This window comes from Rutilus rutilus (assembly GCF_951802725.1).
Source record: "Rutilus rutilus genome assembly, chromosome: 17".
Lineage (NCBI taxonomy): Eukaryota > Metazoa > Chordata > Actinopteri > Cypriniformes > Leuciscidae > Rutilus > Rutilus rutilus.
Genome location: NC_140230.1, coordinates 30,364,547 through 30,385,922, shown reverse-complemented (window position 1 = coordinate 30,385,922; position 21,376 = coordinate 30,364,547). Strand labels below are relative to the sequence as shown.

General features: G+C 37.6%; 1 protein-coding gene across 1 annotated transcript in view; it reads right to left on the bottom strand.

Moving 5' to 3' along the window:
* Positions 1–1,560: 1,560 nt before the first annotated feature.
* adam22 (ADAM metallopeptidase domain 22) overlaps positions 1,561–21,376 on the bottom strand; it is a 70,914-nt gene continuing 51,098 nt past the window's right edge. The window contains exons 15-31 of the mRNA XM_084384744.1: positions 19,762–19,861; positions 18,123–18,194; positions 17,936–18,028; positions 17,776–17,856; positions 17,245–17,295; positions 17,096–17,159; positions 16,575–16,680; positions 16,004–16,123; positions 15,762–15,930; positions 14,559–14,670; positions 13,327–13,417; positions 12,970–13,023; positions 12,173–12,280; positions 10,866–10,966; positions 10,702–10,768; positions 6,192–6,315; positions 1,561–2,806 (exon numbers count right to left, since the gene is read on the bottom strand). Coding sequence (XP_084240870.1) covers positions 2,786–2,806; positions 6,192–6,315; positions 10,702–10,768; positions 10,866–10,966; positions 12,173–12,280; positions 12,970–13,023; positions 13,327–13,417; positions 14,559–14,670; positions 15,762–15,930; positions 16,004–16,123; positions 16,575–16,680; positions 17,096–17,159; positions 17,245–17,295; positions 17,776–17,856; positions 17,936–18,028; positions 18,123–18,194; positions 19,762–19,861 — 1,534 coding nt within the window. The 3' untranslated portion in view covers positions 1,561–2,785. The remainder of the gene's footprint in view (positions 2,807–6,191; positions 6,316–10,701; positions 10,769–10,865; positions 10,967–12,172; positions 12,281–12,969; positions 13,024–13,326; positions 13,418–14,558; positions 14,671–15,761; positions 15,931–16,003; positions 16,124–16,574; positions 16,681–17,095; positions 17,160–17,244; positions 17,296–17,775; positions 17,857–17,935; positions 18,029–18,122; positions 18,195–19,761; positions 19,862–21,376) is intronic.

Below are 21,376 nucleotides of genomic sequence, written 5' to 3'. Positions count from 1 at the left end.
AAAAACCTATCGCGGCATTAATCATTCTAAAGCACTTAATCGTTGTTGGGGTTAAATATGTACATACTAATACTGGGGAGGAGGGAAAGACTTTACAAATTTACCTTAAAAATACTTCATATGCATCATGGCGGTGTTACGGGACGTTATTCGTGGATTACAGGCAGAGTGCAAAAATCAGTGCCGACAGGTCGACCGCACAGCAGACTATGTACAGATGAAAACTGCCATTAATAATACAATACTGACCAGAAGTAGGCAATCGATCAAGACCGAGTGGTCACGTGACCAGAGAGAGTGTGTAGAAGAGTGTCATGCTGTAAACAAACATCTACCAAAGAATCTGAAAACTGATTATGGGTTCACAACAGCTAGTCTACATAAATGCTATTCAGGGAGAATGTTTAAAACAAATCTCAACATTGTTTCCTCCATAAATCTCATTAATTCATCAAAGGAAATATGTTTAGTCGTACATTCACACATCTCCAGGTTTTTTGTTGTTGATAATATTAGTTTCAGTCACTTGTTTAGTAGCCCGTGACAGCCATTTATTTCATCTGTGATTCTGAATTAGACATTAATTCCGACGTTCGTTCGTTCTATCCACCTAATTTTTTCAACACAGAAATATTTTTTTAAGGTTTTAATTAAAAAAAAAAGGATTTTTTTTTTTTTTTTTGGTGAATGTGCGAGACGGCCGAATCATCATCGGGTAAACAAGAATAACTAAGTGTGCAGTTAACTGTAAAACTATTTAACCAGTGTTTACGAGAATGAATTCAAAATAAAATGATAACAAATAAGTTACCAGTTTGCCATATGAAGCAGCATAACGGACTACCAGCGAACAGGGAATGTTCTCTGTAAATGATTTTGAAAACTTGACACTTTGAACATTCAGAAATAATGTTTTCATAGCTTAAATAGGAACATAAGCAAAACATTCTTAGAAACTTTTTTTGTTAGCTGTGCTGTTTTTGTTAAAAGAACTGGAAGCAGTTGACACCGGATTGCACCAAGGCCATTTCTGCTTGCACATTCAAGTTTTCATTTTTCCTATTACATAAAAAATAAGGTGGATAGGTGATACGCACATCTGTTCCTGTCATTTTTATGAATGCAGCATGTATCACAAAGAAGCCAAGTTCCCAAAACAATCAGCTAAAATCACATTCCTTACGCTTACGAGAGAATTAATATATAACATGGGAGGATGACAATGAGTAAATGAAAGAATTACATTCGGTTGTGAATATGAGGGAAAATAAACGCATTTGAAACACCAACAGGGACAAACTAAGGCCTCTTGCGCGTTACAAAACAGAAGCTCATGGTCCTTTGCACATTTCATTTTCTCTTGTGTTGTTATGCTAGCACTGTACAACTACATCTGTTACAAACTCACATAGACAGCAACACTAGCGCTGATTTTAAGTTATCATCTATTTTCTAAATGTATGTTGTTGATCTTATTGTGAATGATTCCTCCATGCATGTTTCATTTCTAAATAATTTTTGACTATGTAATGTTTAAAATGTCATAACTCGATCTTTGACAGACTTCTCTCTGGTGACGTAAGCCAGACTTTCCCAATCATTTAGTCTGCTTAAACCCCGCCCCTTTCTTACAATTGGAGTGCAAGCTCACATTCAGATCTGCCTCCATCCAATCAACAACCGATCGACAGAACCAAGTTCTCGCCCTACAGTTTTCTTTTTCCGTAATCTATTACGCTCGGATACATGTCAAAATGCGGAACAAAAGATCTGTTGCTATTTCCGCTTCATCGCGACTGTAAAAATGTTCATAGCACCTTCAACAACCCCATCTGAAGTAGAAGCGCTCACTTTACAAGAGCGTTAGTGATTGCCACGTGCTGCTATGATCTGGGACGGATGCAGAAAACATGAAACGGCGCTTCTGTCTTGTAGCGTGCACTAGGCTTGGGATGGATTCTGTAAATTTAGCAAGACGATCACAGGACAGACACTCTAAAGCAGAAGAAAAGTTCTGCCACGCTCTCCACAACCAAACGTTAAAACCGAAAAATACTACAATCTCACATTTCACTCTGAATTATATGACATATGTACAAAATTCTCTGAGAAAAGGTGACCATATGAACGGGGCCGGATGATGTTCTGGTGATGCGGACGTTTCAAACGTGATTGAATCTTACCAGCCTACGGAGCTGTCCTTCGATACATGCGGCACCCTTGAGTGAAAGATCTAAAATCATTTGTACATCGTTACACTACAAGGAATCGATAAACATGTTTTCTCATGCATACAGCAGTAGGTTCTACAGTGGCAGCGTGCGTTCAAAACAATAGTTTACTTCCTGCTCCTGCATGAGCTTCTTGCACCCGGGCAACAAGGGCACCAATCACAAGACAGCATGTGTTTGGAGGCGGGCCAGGCGGTGTGTGGGCGGGGTCACGAGAGGGGGCGGGGTTTAATGAGGGCACGAGTGGCTGCTGTTGTCTCTGTTGTTTGCCATTCTGGGTTTGTATCGTGATGAAATCATGTTCCTGAGTCCTGTTTGTGAATGACAGCAGGAATATGATCCTGATGCCGCACTCCTCAACATCCAGGGTAAGACGGCTCCATGCCACAAATACTGAACCGACATCGGAGGAGACCACGCCCAATTCTTCCATTCACTAGTCCCTTGTTTCTCCATTTGAATTCCTTATTTTCTTACTGGTTTCATTTTCTCATTCATACAAAAGCAGAGGAAAATCCTTACGGAGTTTTGCAGACCAGTTTCGAGGAGTTCTTTTATATTGACGTTTCCCACAGCTGAAACAAACAGACAAAAGACAAAATGAACACATGCAAGTAAATATGACTCATTATTTAACAAAACAACTATTCATATACTTTTCAGAACGAATTCAATTTGTTATACACACAATTGAAGTATTAAGGTTTTTTTAGCTATTAGGTCATCTATATTCTAGTGTACATGTGTCAAACTCTGCTCCTGGAGGGCCACTGTCCTGCAGAGTGTAGCTACAACCAGCTCCAAAACACCTGCCTGGAAGTCTCTAGTAAACCTGAAGACCATGGCTGTGTCTGAAATCGCATACTCTCTAGAGTGGGTACTTTTTTTTGAATAAGTAATTACTTCACGACTGCTATAAAAGTATGAGTGTGTGTAGTATGAATGTAATTGGACATTACATTCGCCATGTTGTCATTATCATGTGGCCTACCAGCGTCAGTTACCGTATGTCACTTCACTGACATTCATAAATCCTCTCCAGTGGCCTCATGGGATAGTAAAGTATCCATTGTATGCACACTTCAGAATCTCGCTGGAAGTAGTAGATCATCCGGGTACTTTTTGCCTATTCTTTTGTGAGTACTACTATATAGTAGGGAAGTATGCAATCTCGGATGCAGCCCCTTATTAGCTGGTTCAGGGGTATTTAGTGAGGGTTGAAGCTAATTGTGGCCCTCAAGGAACTGAGGGTACGTTTACACGACAACGATGTATTAAAAACGGAAACGTTTTTTTCTGTGTACAGATGGCGACTTTATCAAAACGATCTCCGTTCACACAGATCCACGAAAATGACTAAAACGCTATTATACATGCCAGACAAGTAGTTGGTGATGTCACTTTGCAAAGAAAGACTATGCGCCTGTGCACATAAGCATTCTTTTACTACAGTGCACATGCCTATAGACACAAATTAAATAATCTATCATTCTTTTGTCTGATTTTCCTTCTAAGGATGTTAATCTTGATAATACTGTATTATTACTTTGTCTGTAGGGTGAATTTAATCTTCACAAAGCCAGAAACATTCACTGTAATTCCAATTTTAGAATGTTCTCCTCTGATATAAAGTCCCTTTTTACTTCCTTTAAGAAAATGTCAAAACCTTTTGACACAAAGACTTTGAAAACATATCATCCTTGAGTCTGTTCTAAGGAACCTTTAATTTTTCATGATGACAAAATTTTATATTGTGTTGATTTGTGTAATTCCTTTAACCACTTGTAATGATGTCTGTATGCCCCCCCCCACACACACACTTATTTATTACTGTTAATATCTGTATCCTTTCATTTGCAAAAAAAAAAAAGCCTATAGACTAAACATTAATAGGCTACGCATGTGGATGACATCACCTTTTTCACAGATAAGTGTTTTTGTAGTTTACACAGAGATGATAAGGGTGTCGTTTTCAAAAACTTGGGACTTTGAAACCCGTTTTCAAAAGTTTGCGTTTTCAGGCCACCAAAACGCTGTTGTCGTGTAAACGAACAACCAAAACGCATAAAAAGAATTCTGTTTTTAGTTGGAGTCGTGTAAACGGCCCCTGAGTTTGACATCTCTGTGCTCGTGTTGCTGAAATGAACTTATAGCAGATATACACTTATTAAATATATGGTCACATTAAAAATAACTGTTTACCTGTTAAGCATTAACAAAACGCAACTCAGACTACTGAACTCCAGTCAAGCCAGTAGAGATGTGAGCATGCTTATTATGATTATTCTGGTAAAGTGCTAAAAGACGGCTTTTCGAGTGTTTTCATTGAGTTGATCAGTCTTCGGCAACAACCGCTATACAATTAGATAACACCAAAGCCTGTCATTTTCTTCTTAAGAAAAAAAGACGTTCTTACATTCATTTTCATAACTTCTTTCTTAAGAAGATTTTCGTAAATCCGGCCTCTGAAGTCCTGTCAAGCCAGTCACTATGAAAAAAGTGTGCTCGCTTATTATGATTATTACCGTAAGACGGCCTTTGAGGAGTTTTTGATCAGCGAGTCTTACGCTATAATAACCAATATACAATCAGATAACACCAAAGCCATTTTTTGCCAAAGTAAAAATAAGATGATCTTAGGAAAATATTTGAGAACTTTTCAAAGAATTGCACTTAAGATGAATTCTTAGAAGTTTATTCTATACTTAGAATTCAAAAAAATGTCTTAAAGTGCCCCTATTTTGGATTTTTGAAAATGACCTTTCATGTAGTGTGTAACATAGCTCTAAGTGAATGAAAATGTCCTGCAAAGTTTTAAATCTGAAAGTGCACCGTATATAAAGTTATTGTCATTCAAAAGTATGAGTCGACTCTGAGTCAATGAAATGAATCGTTTTTCAAATGAGTCATAAGCCGTTTAGTTGTGATGTCAAGACGAAACATTAGCATATTGCCCAAACCTCAAACCAACAGCTGATTCCTGTGTATACTGGATAGCATCATGTCGAGAAGACGCTGTGCTCTACAATGTGAAGGTAAAGCCAGTTTTTCTTTCACTGCCCAACGACGAGCATGTGAAGAATCAGTGGTTAAAATTCATCTTTACCACAATACCACAGCAGTATATGTTCCCTTTATTTGACTGACGAATGCTTTTCAAATCTCGGAGTTCAATGTAGGATTCGGAAAACCGCTTGCTCTTGAAAGATGGTGTTCAAAATACTTAGTTTTGAGTTTTATATTGTGTTGGTCTCCTGCTAACTGGTTAACTCACATTATTACTGTCTTAACTGAAATACTTCTGCTAATCAGTTTGTGGGCCACTATTACCTAAAACTGTGTCTATTATTATTGTTCGTTACTGTGTTTAGTTTACGGTGTAGGAAGCCTCAGGACAGCTGACGTTGTTATGGCAATGGGCGTTTTTGTTTTCGACGCGTGCTGTATGTGGTAGACCAATCACAATAGACTGAGCTGTTTGGCCAATCAGAGCAGAGTAGCTCGCGGAAAGGAGGGATTTAGAGAGATTGATTCATCTGACGAGTCGTTTGAGAATCGTTGGAAATGTGATGATGTGCAAATGTATATTATGAGAAAATGAAACAGTTTTTTGACCTTTGATGCATGTAAACCTGTTGTAGGAGACTCCAAAACAACATTAGGAAACTTTAAAATAGCATAATAGGAGCACTTTAACTTCTTTCTTACAACGTTTTTGTGAATTTAGTTTACTTGCAACTAAGTGCTTCTGTGGACAGACTATCGTAAAACCTCTAAATTTCATGCATGTGCTTCTGTAGCTTCTCTACCACATTATAGTGTAGAAAATGTAGTGTGATAGACCACTGAGAAATAAAAGCGCTAAATCATAATTCTGGGAATTGTCTAAATATTTTGATCCTGAATACCTGCAATGTGCTGAATGACGATAAAAAGAGGCTTACGTATGATAAGTCTTACCCTGGCACTCTGTCTGTTGGCCTTCCTCTCTTCATCTGGAAGGGGAGGCATGGGGTAGGGGTATCTCCGGCTGGATGCGATGGAGCCCGTTGAAGAGGTGGGCGATTTGGCCGGTGACAGAGTCCTGTGGGATCAGAGAGATGTGACATTAGTACTGAAGTGTGTGAACTGGATAACAGCGACAAGATCCAGAACAAACATGGAGCTGTCACCTTTGACCTCTTGAAGAGGTCAGAGGGAGTGTATCCACGGCAAGCCATCATTCAAAATCACTAACTTCATCAGTCCTTGCCACAAAAATACCCACTGGCTCTTACTGGAGAGTGAAGTTGGGCTGATAATGCAAGCACAATGCAGTGCTTTTGGGATGTTTAACGAACAAACATACCCGGCGTCATGTGGGCTTACAAACATGGCGGACATGATGAGGTGATCAGGACAGACACAAGTGATCATCATCACAGAGAACATGGCAGCCATCCGTTGATGACATCATAGAGTGCAAAAGCGACAAGTTAAGCAGCAGCCGGCATGCAGAGAGTGGACACTGAGTGTGAGAGGGACAGAACCGTGAAGGAGGAATACAATACAAATTCCATACAAACACAAGAGCTTTAACTACAATCAATGAGTCTGGTTTGGTCTTTTGATGTACACACACAGATGCACAAATACAAGAACCTAAACAGAGCACCTGGGTGAATCTCATATTTCAGTCCAAAATCCAAAGAAAAAATTACGTTGAGTATTACTAATTTTAAATTATCTTTAAATGTCTTTATTTGTATTCATAATGTTCAGATAATGTCACAATGCAACAAAATCCTTAATGGGCCATTTCTTATTTCTGTTGATTTTGGGGTGAAATCTGATCTTGGTTTTGTGATATGATCATATGAAAGGCATGGATACTTGCATCTCATGGTTATTGATGTTTACATCAAATGATTTACTGAATAACAAATGCCTTCCGTCTCCTTCAAAGACAAGTGGTCAATTATATGACTATATTGGGATGTATATGATAGGAAGATTTCTAAGGACAAACATTTAAGATTCAGGATTACAAAACTCTGGATGTAAATCTTTTAAATAGTAGAAATGTTCATGCACTCCTTTAAAATGTGACACTGCAGTTAAATTTCTACTGTAGCTGTTCATGACACATTGGAATGGAATAATACACGTTTAGAAGATCAAAAAGAAACAAATACATCAAAATGAATGGTTTTGAGAGGATCTGTCAGCGAGTGCTCTTCAAACCCTAACGCTCAGCTCTCATCTCTGAAAAATGATATTTGGTCAGGGGAAAAAACAACTGAGGAGGGAAACTGATGGATAGGGGACAGATATAATGCAGTCTGATGTTTTTGTACCTAATATAAGGTCCTTCAGTGTTTTTATTCACATCTTCTACCCATTTAGTTACATAATACTCTGATTTGACGCAAGGGGTTAAATACCTGCAGGAGGAGGATGGGGAAGGAGCGATGGTGAACAGAGAGAGAGAGAGAGAGAGAGAGAGAGAGAGAGAGAGAGAGAGAGAGAGAAAGGGAAGGGAGGGGGGAGAAGAGAAAGAACAGGAGAGATAGGAGAAAGAGGAAAAGAAGGAAGTTGGTAAAAGACAGCAGCAGCACTGACATTCTTTATGGTCCAAGATGCAGGTGAGAGATCAGACAGCAGCTCAGACTACAGCACCTACACAGATATCATATCAAGTTTTTTCGCTTTGGACGAAACAAAACGAAGACTCTACAAAACACAGCTGCTGTAACATCAGCATCCAATTGACCTTAGTTCACAGATTTTTTTTCTAATTGTCATCATTTACGTATCCTCATGTTGTTGCAATCCTGTATGACTTTATTTCTTCAGTGGAACACAAAGCAAAATGTCCCTTTACATACAATTCAAGTGAACAGGGAAAGGGGCTTTTAAACAACATGCTGTTCTTTTGAACTTTCTGTTCATCAAAGAATCTTGACAAAAATGCATCACTGTTTCCACAAAAAATATTAACTGTTTACAATATTGATAATAAAAAGAAATGTTTCTTGAACACCAAATACGCATATTAGAATGATTTCTGAAAGATCATGTCTTGATCAAATAAATGCAGCCTTCGTGAGCATAAGACTTTAAACAGTAGCGTATATATTCAAATATATACAATATGTATATAATATATGCATATATTGTTGTTTGGTATCACTGACATCAACCTGGCACAATTCTTCAAGCACTTCGGTTGAATATGTGTATGTGCGCATTAGATTTAAGAGCTATGGCAGAGGTGAAGGTTATCAGTCAATAAAGGATTTCGATCTCTTTCTCATTTCATATGGCCTTAGATGTCTTGAAATATAGTGCATTTTGGGCTACTTTTATTCTTTTTTGGTCACTGAATAGCAGTGTTGTAATGTAACGGAGTACAAATACTTCGCTACTGTACTTAAGTAGAAATTTCACGTATCTGTACTTTACTTCGTTATTTAAATTTATGTCAACTTTCACTTTTACTCCACTACATTTCCTAGATAAAATGTATACTTTTACTCCGCTATATTTCCACTAAGCATCTTCGTTACTCGTTACTACAAAATAAAATCGGAAGAAATGTGTGCAACTACAATAAGGGAGGTTTGGCGAATCACTGCTCCTAGATTGCAGTACGCTCCGCACGGCGCGCGCTCTATTACAGCGTAATGCTTGTTTGTTGCCATGCCAAAGGAGGAGGAAGCACAACTGAAACCGCCATGGAAGCACGAGCACCTGGAGCACGTTTAACCAGAGCTGCCAACTCTCACGCATTCTCCGTGAGACACACGCAATTGACATTTTTCACACGCTCTCATGCCACACTTGCATTTTCTCACGCACAGAAAAATCGCGAAGCAAAGAGGACACGGAGACCGACAGACTAGATAAAAGCAAGTTACTTTATGACAACTTACCGAAATGTATATTCCTCATACATAATATCGATCAATAAGTGTTTTTCATCAGCGTGAAGAGGTCAATAACATAGCTGAAGGACAATTATGTCACATTTACCTCAGGAAAGCCATTTAATAAACATAGGCTAGCCTATAGCACAGTTGGCAAGAAAAAAATAGCTATAGAGAGTATTTTGCTAAATATGTGTTCTATATTATATATTTATTATATTTTTACTTATATCATTAAAGGTTTTATTATAATAATAAAAAACGCATTATATTTAATTATTTTTAACCTTAAATAATATGTTGTTTACAGCATTAGGTGAGTTGTTTTTATTGTTTGTTTGTTTTTTTTGAGAAAAATTAACGCCTATCTTGTGTAGCCTACCTAATATTTATACAAATGAGTCAATATTAAATCAAATCACAATTGAATTGAAATAATAAAAAAGCGTAGCTTACCAGAAATTGTACCATCTAAACATTGTAACATGTCACTAAACCTAATAAAATTCAGTTTAATTACAAAAATGTTAGTGACAATCACAATACACTTATTGTGATGCAATTTTTTTTTTACAGCTAAAGGTACATGCAGTGGGAAATAAACGATAAAACAAATGTCCTACAGTACAGGCTACACAGTCCCTCCAGTTTTTCGCATTTCCGTGATCGCTGAATTCAACGCATAACCAAAAAAAAAAAAAAAAACTTTTACTTTTACTTCAATTACTTAAGTACATTAAATATCAGAAAATTACTTTTGATACTTAAGTACAGTATATATCAGATACTTTAAGACTTTTACTTAAGTAATATTCTAAAAGGTAACTTTCACTTCTACCAAAGTCTTTTTCTAGTACGATACTTGTACTTTTACTCAAGTATTGCTTTCTAGTACTTTATACAACACTGCTGAATAGTTTAGTAAAAGTGTCAGAATTAAGTTGACAGAAAGTCATTCAGGTTTGGAACGGCATGAAGATGAGTAAAGGTGAGAGAATGTTTATTTTTTGAGTGAACTATTCCTTCAAATTTAGCAGAAGAACTTTTCCACAACCATCAAGCTATTCAACGTTAAAGCACATCACAGAAGTGCAACGCCGCTTGCTAATGCATTTTTTAATGTCTTGCTTGAGTTGAGACTTGAACGAATATTACAAAATAAAGTAGTCGTATTTGTGTAGGTCAGCTGAATGTTGTTCTTTGTTTTAGTTGTGGTCAGTTTGTCACATGCGTTTGAAAAAGGAGAGTTTAAGTGTAGAAACAAGCGTCAAGCTGAAATCAGAATCTGAGTGTATATTGTGTTCACACAGATGAAGACGTGCAGGTCAGTTTCAGCGTGCTGTTCGTTTCAGAGATTAAACCAATGCACACGTCAATGCACACCAAAAACAAATCAGCATTTACACCAAACACAGAACAAATTCATCTTGGACACACTGCAGTACTGATACATGTCATAGAGTTTAAGACTCCATGCAAAGTCCAACATCGACCCTGTGTTTCCTAATCACTCATTGTACGGTAAAGAAGACATGTCTCTATTTCAATACTAAATCTCTTACTCTGTGGAGTTGGAGCGAGGACGGAACTTCTTTCCCCTGAGCTTCTTACGGGTACCTGTGATGTTTCCTGCAGTGACAGAGGAGACAAACATGTGATATGAATGCTGAGATTAATCTGATGCAAGCTCTGTCATTTAGAGCTGATGCATTTATGGATGTGTTACCTTGCCATGAGTTGCTCCTGGGTCGTCCGTTTTCACAGACATCAGAGATGTGCTTGGCATCTGGGATTCTTTCACTCCAAGAGTGAGACAGACCGTTAGATCTTCAGACCAAAGAAGAGAGAAATTGTCTTTTAAATTCCTTAAATGCAGTTACAGAGATTAAAAGAGTTCTGTATGAGGAAAACAAATGGCTGAGACGTCACATGGGTCATTCCTACTTAGCAGTACATTTTAATGTTCCTATCGTGTATGTCTTAATATATTGGATAACATTAAACTCACGTTAAACGTTAAATCGTTAAACTCACTGTTATTAATGATAGAACTCATATTAGTTAGCTTTCTTTTATCACAATATCACAATTAAGTGAACATGGGATAATTTGTCTCATGTCTCTGGGTGCTGCAAAAACTTCTAATATGGAAAACTTGGCAATATATTTTCAAATAAAAGTCAGATTCCTTAATGACATCACCATCATCCAAGTGACATCATGTACTTCTTTAAAGTTCTCCCTTAAATTTTAACTGCAGTATATTCATATTCAAGTTGCAGAGCTATACTGTGAAGCAGGAATGATTTGCAAAACTGTGATGAGCAGAACAAACACACTGAGATGAGTGAGACGAGCATGAGATCATGGAGATGGCACACCATGAAGACACTGACTTACTTACTGCCTCAGTATTAGTGGTACTAGAGATCCTGATAAGACTTTGACAATAATCAAGAGAGGGACAAACAGACAGTTACAGCATTTTGAGCCAATAGCACAAACCTGCAGCGGAGAACTCATCAAGGAAGTAATAAAAACCTGGAAGTCTTCAGTAAAAATGACATCCCGTAGAAGGAACTGCACACTTTATCTTAAAAAAGTCTGTGCCGAATAAAACAGGAATTATTTCATACTTTCAAAACGCATCTCTCTTTAGGAGATCACTTTAATCTCTCAGTTGTATCTCATAGACAGTGATGAGACTAACTCCAGAACAAATGGTGACTTTGGCTCTGAGAAGTTTTAAGTCTTATGCCTAGAAATAATTTTCACAGAAACATCTGAGACAAAGTTGATACTTAAATTGAACATAATTGAAAAGTCTTTTGAGCTCTCAAAGTATACTTTCCTATTTGTTTTTAAAATAAACGTTCCACTATTTGTTAGCAAAGCAGGCAAAGCGATAGCGATGAAGATGAAGATGGAGATGAAGCACACCTGAAGCCGAACAGAGAGATGTTTTGGCTGATGGAGGGGATAGAGGGGGTGAAAGAGCAGGTGTTGATCTGGAAGTGAGACAGGTAAGCAGACCTCTTCTTGGAGCTGCTTCCAGAGTTCGAGCTCACGCCCTGCGGCATGTCACTGTAGAGAGAATCCGCGTCTCCTGGCTTCTTCACGTAATCACCCGGAGGCATTTGACTGACAAACAAAAAAAAGTTTGATCTGAAAACTGGGCTGGGCAAAAATATGATCACTTAGGAAAATATAAACACTACCGGTCAAATGTTTGGGGTCAGTAAGTTTAAAAAAAGAAAAGAAATTAATACTTTTATTCAGCAAGGATGCATTAAATTGATCAAAAGAGACAGTAAAAACATTTATAATGTAAAAAAAGTTTTTTATTTATTTATATTAATCAAAGAATCCTGAAAAATGCATCAGTTTCCACAAAAATATTAAGCACAGCGAAACATTGATAATTATAAGAAATGTTTCTTGAGCAGCAAATCAGCATATTAAAATGATTTCTGAAAGATCATCTGACACTGAAGACTGGAGAGTAATGATGCTGAAAATTCAGCTTTGCCATAAGTTAGTTAAAAATATATATATATTTCACAATATTACGGTTTTTGCTGTATTTCTGATCAAATAAATGCAGCCTTTGTGAACATAATAGACTTCTTTCAAAAACATTTAAAAAATCATATCTACCCAAACTTTTGAACGGTAGTCTGCATGCCAAAATGCGGGGTAAAGTGCTTGTTCTAATTCTTAATCCAAAAGTATGAGCATTAATAATAGCATTAGAAATAATTCAAAACTTTCCACTTCATTACACAACACATAAAATAACACTCATAAAATGAAGAGAAAGCTGGACAAACCGACAGAATCTTCGATGTACATCAGATTCAACATACTGACGCTGTCTGTAGCTCCTTCATGGGGAGAGCGGAAAAAACACAATTAACCAAATAAACATCAAGAAAATTACAAATCTATGTATGTACAATTCCAGTTTAAAGGGACATTTCACTCAAAAATGACAGTGTCTTCATTTACTTACCCTCATATTGTTCCAAAACTGTATGTTATGATTTTTCAGTGAAAGAAAGTCAAGTTTGGAACGGCATGAGGGTGAGTAAATGATAACTGAATTTTCATTATTGGATGGACTATCCCTTTAGGCAAAGTTTAATAATGTTTTCAGCTAGTGAGACATCTGTAGTCATGTGACTCACTTATATCCCCACACAGAAATGCCTAGAATCAGTGCCAGGACCAGGATGGAGCCAGCAATGGCCCCGATGATGATGTTAGTAGTTGCGATGCCTGTCAGAGGAACAGAATGGTTAATCTGTAGCCATGGCAACTAGCAGACAACACTGACCTGCAATCATCTGGACAAAGCAAAACTAATCTGGATGTAAACATGATTCATTTTTATGTTTGATTTAGCATTTTGTTTGTTTTGTCCGATTGACCGCATGACAAAATCAATCTGAAATAAAGACAGACAGAGACAGGAACTAGAAAAAAGATTAAGATAAAAATGTAAGACTTTCTCTTTACGGAGGCTGTATGTTAAAGGCATCCATACAAATCAAATCCATCAAACAGGGTATATGACGAGGTTTATAACAACACAGCACAGCAGATAAACACTGTTAGCTTTCATTCAGACAGAAACACGGAGGAATAATGGGGTGAGTGAACGACAAAACGACAGAGAAGAAACAACCAGAAACAACAACTCAAATCTAAACTCACTGTCACTCCAGCAAAAGACATGAGCCTGTCCACAAAGAACGAGTGCGTATAAACAAAAGCCATGAAACAGAAAAATAAAAAGAGAAATTAAAAGCGTGTGAAATGTGTGAGTGGTGAATGAACTGTTGAACATGAATATGATAGAACAGAAGAATAACAGACTAATGAAAAATGAAATAATTATATCTTGATATCCTTTTTTTCTTTCTTTTTTTACACATTTAATAACAGGAACCATCAAATTTAGCCTAACAGCCCAAACCTAACCAAAATATTGAATGTAAGAAATAATCTGATGTAAAATGTCTAGTAAATAATCAAGAAATTCTATGCTGTTGACAAAATAAATTAAAATGATAAAATCCTTCAGTGCGTTAATATTGCTGGTGCCACGGTTTCATGTTGTGCTTAAGAAAGCATCAGTGGTAAAATCGCTGTAATGCACTGCATCATATGGCTTATTACTTTTTTACTCTATGTTTTATAGAAATGACCTATGGAATATGTTCAGAAATGGCACCTCTTTCTGATTCTTGCAACTTTGGTAATGAAGAGTTCAAACTTGCTGGAGCCTTTACACATAACCACCATGTCCATTCCTGTCATCAGCTTTTTTGTAATGCATGCTGGTAAAGGATCTCTGAGTAGTGGAACTGTGACTGGTTGTGCGTGAAGTCTAAGGGAAAGAGGAAGTTTGGCCTACCTGATGTTTTGGCTGTGGGACGCACCAGCAGGTAACTCAAAGGAGAGGTGGAGTTACAGTCCTCACCTGCCCAGCCCAGGTCACACACACACCTGAGCTCATTACTGCACACCTACAACACACACACAAACAAAGATACCACAGTATTGTTCAGCAGCATTTCAACTAAATCTTTTGCTTGCAGAACATGCAGGGACTTGAATCAGTGTATTGTTTATTTACACATTAGGGGCATTAAAGGCAGGGTAGGCAGGATTTTTCTAAACAGGTTGCATTGATACACGTTTTCCCATTACCATCAGTTACACTGTGATGATGGTGAATTTCGTGTAAGATTCATAACATATACGGTGTTTTGCATGTAAGAGCTTCCACGATGAAAGCACTGATGAGGACTAATGTTACACTCCGGTGACAAGTAGCCTACCTTTCTACCTTACTAGTTCCTTTTTTTGCCTTGTTTGCCTTCGCTGACTGTATATGCAGGTACTGGGAATTTTGACTGCTCTTTCTCTGCCATAATTGTGATTCTTCCTAGCTTCCGTGCCTCTCTCCGTGCCTCTTCCCCTCCTCGAGTCAAACGGGTGCGCGCATGTGGGCAGCTCCTGTAGCCGCGGGGGTGGTAGCCATGGTAGCGAGGGAGAGTGACAGTCGCCCAGCCAATCATTTCATTCGTTCCGAATGGAAATAAGTAGCTGTGTTTATTGCAGTCCTGAGAGGACTACAGACACTCGATTTTTATACTCTCTTTTTCAGAGTACTTACATTTTAATTATGTATTGGTATATAAAGACAGTTTAAACAAATTTGGGAAAAAGATTTTTAGAAAAATCCTGCCTACCCTGCCTTTAAACACACATTTAGTGTTAAACAAAAGAAACGGCCTTTAGAGGAGTTCAATCCGACCCACACCATGATTTGAGAAGACAATAAAAGTTGATTTAGGCTATTTAAAAGTTACTTAAAATGTTTATTTTAATTGAATTTGGATAAATTATTATTCTCTTATTATTATTATTATTATTATTATTATCCATATATTCATAATATATTTTATATAATATATTTAACTATTTTTTTTTGTGTCAAAATGTATTTTTAGCTTTGTTCTATTGCATGTTTCAGGTCACATCATCATTTCAACTGAAGCTGGATCAGTGGGTGACACAACTGTCCCCGTTCACACCACACATAATCTCTCACCCCATGTCCGGAGCAGATCACCCTTTCATTGGTGCCAGGGCACGTGCTGAAGTTGAACTCCTGCACTGGCAGGCATTTGTGGTTAAAGCAGATGCGATCCGTCCCACATGCCGTTCCGTCCTCTACGTATCCCAGATCAGTGTCGCCGTCAATCAGCACATGCCCTCCACTGAAACATTCACACTTACTTTAGGAAAATGAATCAACACATAGAAACCTGAAGTGTGTGTCTCTGACTGTACCTGCAGTCCAGTGAGGCGCTGTGCTGGGCCACAGAGAAAGAAGTCAAACCTCCCTGTAACTCTCCTAGTCTGGGTGCTGGAGAAATGTTGGAGCAGAGCAGGTATCCACAGTTTACATCCCTGAAAACACACATGTGCACACTTTTTTAATCTCTGTTCCAAGTTAAATGATCTTACACATCCTTGACATGCTTTAATGACTTAACTCAAATGTGATCACTACTAGTAATTAAAATAATCTTACTTAAAACAATATTACTTTTAACACCTGACTGCTGCAGATTCATTTCGGACCGAATGCAATGATTGGACCAACATTTTTTTGGTCCTGAGACTTCCAAAGAAGATATATGTACATGTTTTATTATTTAGACCACTTCTATTATTGATTGCTATCAGGATGTGAAGAGAGTTTTAACCAGTATAACAAAAAAAAAAAAGTTGTGTGTTGTTTTTTAATTAAATCATATTTTACCCTACCTCTAAGTGTAATTTTATATACATGAACCTGTCATGGAAATTCATTACCCATTACTTTCATGTAGTAACCTCTTATGCTGGTCAAACTCACTGTTTTTTACACTGAATCCAGGTGTCTTTGTCACGTCCACAGTTGCCCTTCTCTGTGCCCTCAATGTTGAGCTTCTCATAGCAAAACTTATCAGCCGATGTTGCCTCTTTTAAAACAAAAACATCAGATCATAATCACACCAGAACCACACACCAACAACAAAAAATATATTTCAAACAGCAGGAAGTGATGTCACACCCACCAGTTTTATTATCGTTAACTAAAACTATAAAAAGTAGTTTTTAGTGATTGAATATATATATATATATATACCTATATATATATATATTAGATGAAAGACTTAGATAAAAATACTAAATGTTGCCTTGGCAGCTAACTTCAATGTCAAACTGAAACTGAAAGCTAAATGGAAATATATTAAAAAAAAATAACAAAAATGAAAAAAGGACATAAATGACTAAAACTAAAATTAAAACTAAAAATATAAAATAAAAGCAAATTCAAAATATAAATAAATACTCTAATAGTATATAAATAATACTAAAATAACTGTCACTCACTCTCTCCCCAGAGGTACTTGCACTGCCTGTCCTTGGTTTTGCATCTGCCATTGAAACATCTTCCCTGAAATGAGATCAAATGAACAAAATAGGTCACATAATATAAATTGTAACTATATTTAGAATATATTTCATATTTAAAAACGCACTTGGTCTTTCTCACATGTGTACCCATCCATCTTGTGCAGGTTTGGAGGACACTGTAAAAAAATATATTAAGTTATTTACACTATAAATATAACATATACCATTAAACATTCTTCACTACAGGAAAGTAAAAGAGCATGTTTATATTGTCACACTATCTGCTATTTTTAAACGTATGCAGTATGCACTATATAGTTCATATGTCATATGCGCTGCTGGTCACCGTGATTTTGCCAAGTAAGACATGTTTCTGAATCACCATATTTTGTTGACCCTGGAACAACATTTCTGTCTTAAAATTTAGTCCTAACCCTACCCCTACCCATAACTTCTCCCTAAAATCAGAGGGAAATGAGATGTAACATTTATAACACTGATGTATAAGCACCTAACCCTGGTTGTAAACCTAAACTTGACATAAACTGGTAAACTTGTCCGTCAAATCTGATTGGTTGATTGGAATGTTGTTCCAGGATAGACTCTGTTGTATTAGTCCATTAATTCTACTGCTGTAGGATGTGTTGTGCCCTCACCTGGCTGGAGTTTCCAGTGCACATTTCCGGTATGTCACAATCATTGACAGCCTCACGACAAATTACACCCATAAACTCCAGCTACAGACACAGCACAAAGATCATTAAAAATCACACAAACAGAAGGCTGCAGATTTTTCTTGTACGACTCAGCGCCTACCTGGCAGTTTTTACAACAGAGACCATCACTGCATTTGGCTCCCTGCGTCAACATACATTTCTTGCAGCAGTTTTCCCCTTCTCTAGCACACTCCTGCATAGAGACAGAAGAAGAAAGAAAAAAAAAAACAGATTACATAAGCAGAGTCAGACTAATGTGATCATGATGTTGATCTAAGATCACTCACGGCTGGGCTTCCACAGTCACACTCCTCTCCTGCCTCCACAAAACCATTTCCACACTCTGGAGGATCCAAGAGCTACAGAAGATAAAATAAAAATAAAAAAAGAGAGAGAAAAAAGAACTCTGTTATTTTGCACCATTCATTGCACTAATATTATTTCACATATATTACTTATTTTCATATACTGTACTGGTTATAATTATTTTGTATATATAAATACACACATATGCATGTATATATTTAAAGGGATACTCCACTTTTTTTGGAAATAGGCTCATTTTACAACTCCCCCAGAGTTAAACAGTTGAGTTTTATCATTTTGGAATCCATTCAGCCGATCTCCGGGTCTGGGGGTCCCACTTTTAGCATAGCTTAGCATAATGAATTGAACCGGACAAGACCATTAGCATCTCTCTCAAAAAAATTAACAAAGAGTTTCGATATTTTTCCTATTTAAAACTTGACTCTTCTGTAGTTACATCGTGTACTAAGACCGACGGAAAATGAAAAGTTGCGATTTTCTAGGCTGATGTGGCTAGGAACTATACTCTCATTCCTGCGTAATAATCAAGAAACTTTGCTGCCGTACCATGAGTCCAGCAGGCGTAATGATATGACGCAGCGCCTGATAATAGTCCCCAGCTCGGTAGCCTATTATCAGGCGGCATGCGCTGCGTCATATCATTACGCCTGCTTCACCCATGGTACTGCAGCAAAGTTTCTTGATTATTACGCAGGAATGAGAGTATAGTTCCTAGCCATATCAGCCTAGAAAATCGCAACTTTACATTTTCCGTCGGTCTTAGTACACGATGTAACTACAGAAGAGTCAAGTTTTAAATAGGAAAAATATCGAAACTCTTTGTTCTTTTTTTTGAGAGAGATGCTAATGGTCTTGTCCGGTTCAATTCATTATGCTAAGCTATGCTAAAAGTGGGACCCCCAGACCCGGAGATCGGCTGAATGGATTCGAAACCGGTAAAACTCAACTGTTTAACTCTGGGGGAGTTGTAAAATGAGCCTATTTCCAAAAAAAGTGGAGTATCCCTTTAAGAAATATTTGCATGTATATATATTTATACATATTTTATATTATGTATAAATAACAAATTTTTCTTAAATATATACATGCATGTGTGTGTATTTATATATTCAAAATAATTATACACAGTACACATTTTAATATATTTTAAAATGTAATTTATTGCTGTGATGACACTGCTGAACTGCTCCAGTCTTCATTGTCACATGATCCTTTAGAAATCATTCTAATATGCTGAAATATTTCTTATTATTATCATCAATGTTGAAAACCGCTGTTTAATATTTTTGTGGAAACCATGACACATTTTTCTCCACATATTCTTCGAACATAAAGTTCACAAGAACAGCATTTATTTTAAATATCATTTTTGGAATATAAGCATTTACAGTCACTTTTGATCAATATAATGCAAATTTCTTTTAAAAAAACTTCCTGAATGAAAGTGTACGTATAAAACTTTTGTGAAAGAGCATTCCAATTTTGTGGAAATCTGTGGCACTTTGTTTGAAGTTCTGTGGGTGCAGATTCTATGTGGGCTTAGTGGTGTGCTAAGGAAAGTAAATGCTATGAACTCAGACAGAATTGAAGTGGGTTTACCTTTGAAGGTTTGTTGAAGAGACACGCACCACCTCCACTGTTCAGAAAATCATGAAACTCTTCCACGTTACAGTCAGAAAATCTCTCGGGTAAGTAGAAGCTGTTACAGAGAACCACAAAGCACAAGAGTCATAATGCCTAATTTTCTTTAATTAATACAGCAGCTGAAACTATATTTTACAGGCTATAAAAATGAGTGTTTGTAACACTATCAAATTCACATTGAGCTTATACTGAAAAGCAACTATTCTTACCTCAGTAACCACGTTTACATGCACACAATTCACATTTACTGAGCAAAAAACGGACAAGCAGATTATTTTCCTACTACTCGCGTATGGAAATACTGGAAGTGCTTACCAGTAGAGGATTTTTTTTTTTTTTGTCCATGTGTAGATGTAAATGAATATGGATATTCCAATCCCAAATAAAAAGTAAAGCATTTCTGATTATTACAGGGAAATGCCTTATGCAGATTGGTTTATGGCAATCAAGTTAAAACACGTTTACATGACACAAAATCAAAATGTTTATGTAAACGTGGTCACTGTTGTGGAAAAGTTTTAACGGCGCATGTTACTGCTAAAAATTATGGTCTCGGGATAGAAAATAGGTTTAACATGAACCGGTCACGCTGAATGTAAACATCAGTCTGGCTGTCAGTGGCTATTGACTCGGTTTCATTCAGACCAGCAGAGGGCAGGACTCAGACTAACAAACAAAACACACCATACAAACACAAGGACCACAACAACCAAACTGGGTGAAAATGGAGGAATCTGTCAATTCCCTGTCATGTGTTTACAGGCAGATCTTGACCTTTTAAATATGATGGATGTGCTGTGTATTGCATTATATATAAATAACAGTTGCTAATTGTAGAATCTGTGTATTTATATCTATGCTCTAAAACGTACTCGGTTACTAACGTAACCTCTGTTCTCTCTAGAGAGGTTCTCTCGTATTGCGTAAGCTAGCTTACGCTGCGGGAAAGTCTCCTTTCACGAGATACTGAAGCCAAAAATTATCCTAATTTTTTAAACTTTGTCAACGCAGTGCGGCAGCCTGCAGACCTAGGGCAAGCGAGTCGCGTGCCCATTGGCTGCTCTGCGGCAACTGCAGCAGCCTATGGCTGAGCCTTGCGCGTGACGTCACGTCCAATGAGCGCGCTTGGCGCGCTTAGTGCGTCACAGCCCGTCATTAGGGGTGTGGCTTAGAGTATATAAGCAAGGAACAGAGGCTGCTTCGCTGGTTTCTGTCGCATGAAGCGAAAATGAGCTCGTGGCGAGAGCACGGCGGGTTACGCAATACTCGTTCCCTCTCTAGAGAGAACAGAGGTTACGTTAGTAACCGAGTACGTTCTCTTACGAGAGGTTCTCTCGTATTGCGTAAGCTAGCTTACGCTGCGGGAACACCTTTGTCAACGCCGTGCGCGCGCCCAGCATCCTGAATGAATCCCGTGGGAAGCCCAGGGAACGCGAAACGGAGCTGGGCGGCCAGATACCACAGTACACAAGCACATAATATGGGGCAGGGAGCGGCACAGCCGGTCCAACTAACACTTCCATACAGTGTAGCTCAACCAGTAGAGCTAAATCAGCAGCGTAGCCCGCGC